Genomic DNA, 4,583 nt, shown 5'->3' with positions numbered 1-4,583 from the left:
TTATAGCCCATTAGCATCGCCAGCGTACAACCAATGTTTTACTTACTGTTACTTGCTTTAATGGCGGATGTGTGTCTACCTTTGAGTGCAGGTGAGGACACGACTGCAGCTCGAGCTGGAGGTCGTGGAGAAGCAAATCCGCGACCTGCTGGAGAGTCAGACCCAGCTGAGAGAGGCTGACGATCACAAGACTGGGGTAAGTATACAGCACGCTGCTAACTCTCCCACCACCTCTACTCCGTGTGTTTTCATATCTCTGCTCCAAACGGTGTAATCTGAGGGGGAGTCTGATTTATTTTCCTGTTCAATTAATTAAAACAAATTTTTTTATAGAACATGAAGTGAAACACAGAAGTCTGAAGACCATGAGATGATAAAAACATTTTACATGTCTTCTCTGGGGGTCCTGGAAATGTTCTGAGAGGTAGTGGGGGATTCAGTTTCAAAAACGTCGTCTTCCATTCCTTCTTCAATTGGCTTCATAGTCGTGGATGCTTTTGTCAGAGGATTTTTCTCTGTAGGAAACAAACAAACAAACAAAAACGAATCTGAAATAATGTTTTTTAATAATGTCTTTCACAATAACAGTATGTAGTTACACATTAAGATTTAGGTATAATGTTTTATAAAGTCATATATGGAGACAAAATTTTCTATCATTCTCTTATTTTTAACGGTTTAATGTAAATAAAATCACACAAACAATAAAAAATTACAACTTTGTTATACACTCTGTGCATGTTATATAAAATTAGCAGTATCCAAAATGTGTGGGCTGGAAATCAGTTTTTGAGTTGTGTGTCTGAAGGTCACGCTACACTTTTTGTTCTATTCATTTCCATTAATATGCATGCTGGAAACTCAAGATCATGCTAATTTCACTGCATTACAAAGTTCGAATTTTGCATTCTGAATTAATTAAAAGTGAAGACATCGAATCAGGTGCGTTACTTCAAAGCTGCAGGTTTGCAGCACTGCAGGTAAGTGGAGTAAATTTTTTTACATTTATTATTATTTCTCATATGCTGAATTTCTTTTTTTAAAAAGATACAACAAAGACTGGCAGTGTCATATTACGGCTGTTGTAGTATTCAAAGAAATGTTGCATGTCCAAAGTCTAATGTGACCGCATTATATAAGAAGTGAAAGAAGTGTTTTTATTGTGACATTGATTAATATCTGACGTGCATTAGTCTGTAGTACTTTAGTGTGCATACCCCTTTAAAAATCTGCAAGATGTTTAAATCCTGCTGTATCATAATTGATACACAATTTCTAAGGCCTCTAAATTATCAACATGATCAAATCTTTGCTGAAAAACGTTCTTGTTAGGAATGTAACCTTGGTTCCCTGAGAAGGGGAATGAGACACTGCGTCATGGTAATTGAAATAGTCTGAAGCATGTGTACTACACACCAATCTCGATTGGCTACCACCTGCTGGTAATTGTCCCAATCGCATCTGCTGATTATAAAACATGTCTTCAGCTTCTTTTTTTTAAGATTTATTTTTGGAGGGGTTTTTTGCCTTTATTATGATAGGACAGTGTAGAGCAGACAGGAAGCAAAGTGGGGGAGAGAGTGGGGCGGGATCGGTTAAAGTCCTTGAGCTGGGATTCGAACTTGGGACTCCCTGTAGAACAAGGCTATTGGCGCCGACTACGTCTTAAGCTTTGTTGTCTGAAGGAAGATGAGTAGGCATACCCAAGGTATGGTAACATGACGCAGTGTTTCATTCCACTTCTCAGGGAACATTCACACTCGTAACCCAAGATGTTCCGTTACGAAGTAATTGTATCAATCATCAACCGTAATTGATGTTTTTGGGAACGAAAACCCACTGCGCCATACCTATCACTGCCTTCCATGTATGCCCATGACAAAGAATGTGAGCGTGACACTTCTGACTCTATGGACCACCATCTCAACAGCGGTGCGGAAGAGTCAGGCAGGTGAAACCGGGGCATCAAGGAGAAAAGGGGTTCCTCAATGACTTGCAGAGCTCGCCATGCAGCTCAGGGAGGAACGGAAGGCTCAGAGGAGGCAGATGAGTCACGCAAGTTCAATGCTTTGCTAAATCATATGTTCGAAGCATTCTGAAATTTAAAGAGCAGTGGTACTGCCTTGAAATCTTACTTATATCTATAACAATAAATTAAATTGAATTTCAAAAAAGTTTATAAACTTAGTAGACAAAAGGGGTATGCAAACCTCAACTGTATGTATATAGAAGGTGATGTACAGTCAACTGGCAAAAACCCAACAGATTGATCTGGACCCTGTTGCAAAGCAAAACAGCTAACTGTCCATTCTCCCATTATTAATATGTGGCTATTTGTTGAATAAAATAATTAAAAATGATTAAAAAAATGCATATGAAGTATTGATAAAACAAAAAAACAAAAAAGAGAGTGCAGAATGATACGAAAGATATTAAACTATATACACTGATCAGCCACAACATTAAAATAGTAGTAAAGTAGTAAATAATACTCATTATATCTTTACAATGGCACCTGTTGGGGGGTGGGATATATTAGGCAGCAAGTGAACTGTCAGCTCTTGAATTTCACGTGAAGCAGGAAAAACATTCACCTTGTGTTTTGAGTTTGAGCCTCGACAAGTTAATTCTTTATCGTCTAATTTTTTATCTTAAAATCAATTTTATACACCATCATGTTCATTTCTATAACGTGTGAATATATCCCCTATCGTATTCTACAACCAAAACAATCAGAGCGCCTTGTTATCACTAGTTTTATTTTGATTTCCCGAGTCCGCTATTAGCTTATAGCCCATTAGCATCGCCAGCGTACAACCAATGTTTTACTTACTGTTACTTGCTTTAATGGCGGATGTGTGTCTACCTTTGAGTGCAGGTGAGGACACGACTGCAGCTCGAGCTGGAGGGCGTGGGGAAGCAAAACTGCGACCTGCTGGAGAGGCAGACCCAGCTGAGAGAGGAGAGCCGCGCTGGAAACATCCCAGGCTGACACTCACAAGTCCGAGGTAAGTATACAGCGTGCTACTGACTCTCCCACCACCTCTACTCCGTGTGTTTCTCTGCACAGGCCCGGTGCACCCAGGACGCGATCTTCCCAGATGTCCTTCACTCCGGCGCCGGGACACCACGGACCCTGGGTGCACCCGCAGCGGAAGACGCGAGCCAGGCCCCGGGTGATTACCTCTCCCCCTCCGCCGCCTCTGGTCTTCGAGATCTCCACTCGGAACTGCTCCGCGAGAGGGAACGCGACGCTGTGATCGTTGGAGACTCCAACGTCTGGCACGTCCGTGCTACGTTAGCTGAAGGTAAAATGCACACTCACTGTTTCCCTGGTGCGCGTGTTCTCGATGTTTCTGTGCAGATACCTGCGATCCTGAAGGGTGACGAGATCCCCGGAGCGGTCGTGCTTCATGCGGAGGTTAACGACACCAAGCAGCGGCAGATGGAGACACTGAAGAGGGACTTCAGGAGCCTGATCGAGACGGTGCGCAGCACATTGCCTGCGACGGCGATCATCGTGTCAGGACCGCTTCCCACGTATCGACGAGGACAGGAAAGGTTCAGTAGACTTTTTGCTTTAAATGAATGGATATTGTCATGGTGTAAAGAACAGAAACTGCTCTTTGTTAATAATTGGAATCTTTTCTGGGAGCGTCCTAGGCTTTTTTTGCGCTGATGGCCTGCACCCCAGCAGAGTCGGAGAGGAACTCCTGTCAGACAACATCTCCAGGACGCTACGCTCCATATGACTAGTAAGCCAATTCTCAAATAACTGCTATGATGGCTTTTGTTCTACCCGCTTAAATGATAGAAGTACTTGTGCTGCCCAGTCTATAAAGACTGTATCTGTTCCCTGAATAGTGAGGTCAAAATATACATTTTATGCAGGATCTAGAAAAAATCTGATCGTGATTAAACCAGAAAAATTTAAAATAAATGAACAAAAACGATTTTTAAAGTTTGGGCTCCTAAACATTAGATCACTCGTGCCCAAAGCATTTATCAGCATCATGGTGGTGGTGTTGCAACAATATATAGTGATATTCTCAATGTTACTCAGAAGACAGGATACAGGTTAAACTCAATCGAAATACTTCTGCTTAATGTTACACTGTCAGATATGCAAAATAAATGTATCGTATCTCTTGCTCTGGCAAGTATAGACCACCAGGGCCGTATACAGATTTCCTAAAAGAATTTGCAGATTTCCTCTCAGACCTATTGGTTACTGTTGATAAAGCGCTAATTGTCGGAGATTTTAACATTCACATTGATAATACAAATGATGCATTAGGACTTGTGTTTACTGACCTAATAAACTCTTTTGGAGTCAAGCAAAACGTCACCGGGCCCACTCATCATTTTAATCAAACGCTAGATTGAATTATATCGCATGGAATTGATCTTACTGATATAGATATTGTACCTCAAAGTGATGATGTTACTGACCATTTCCTTGTATTGTGCATTCTGCGTATTACTGATATTAACTATATGGCTCCGCGTTATCGTCCGGGCAGAACTATTGTTCCAGCCACCAAAGAGAGATTCACAAATAACCTGCCTGATTTATCTCAACT

At 41.4% G+C, this 4,583-nt stretch overlaps 1 protein-coding gene across 1 annotated transcript in view; it reads right to left on the bottom strand.

Annotated features, from left to right (window-relative positions):
- Positions 1–260: 260 nt before the first annotated feature.
- popdc1 (popeye domain cAMP effector 1) overlaps positions 261–4,583 on the bottom strand; it is a 14,217-nt gene continuing 9,894 nt past the window's right edge. Inside the window, 1 exon segment of the mRNA XM_071582287.1 lies at positions 261–515. Within this exon segment, the coding sequence (XP_071438388.1) occupies positions 385–515 (131 nt within the window). The 3' untranslated portion in view covers positions 261–384.

The sequence above is a fragment of the Sinocyclocheilus grahami genome, unplaced genomic scaffold (assembly GCF_001515645.1).
Source record: "Sinocyclocheilus grahami isolate Dianchi unplaced genomic scaffold, SAMN03320097.WGS_v1.1 scaffold431.1, whole genome shotgun sequence".
NCBI classification, from domain to species: Eukaryota; Metazoa; Chordata; class Actinopteri; order Cypriniformes; family Cyprinidae; genus Sinocyclocheilus; species Sinocyclocheilus grahami.
Note: the sequence above shows the minus strand (reverse complement) of the source record. Positions and strands in the feature narration are given on the sequence as shown.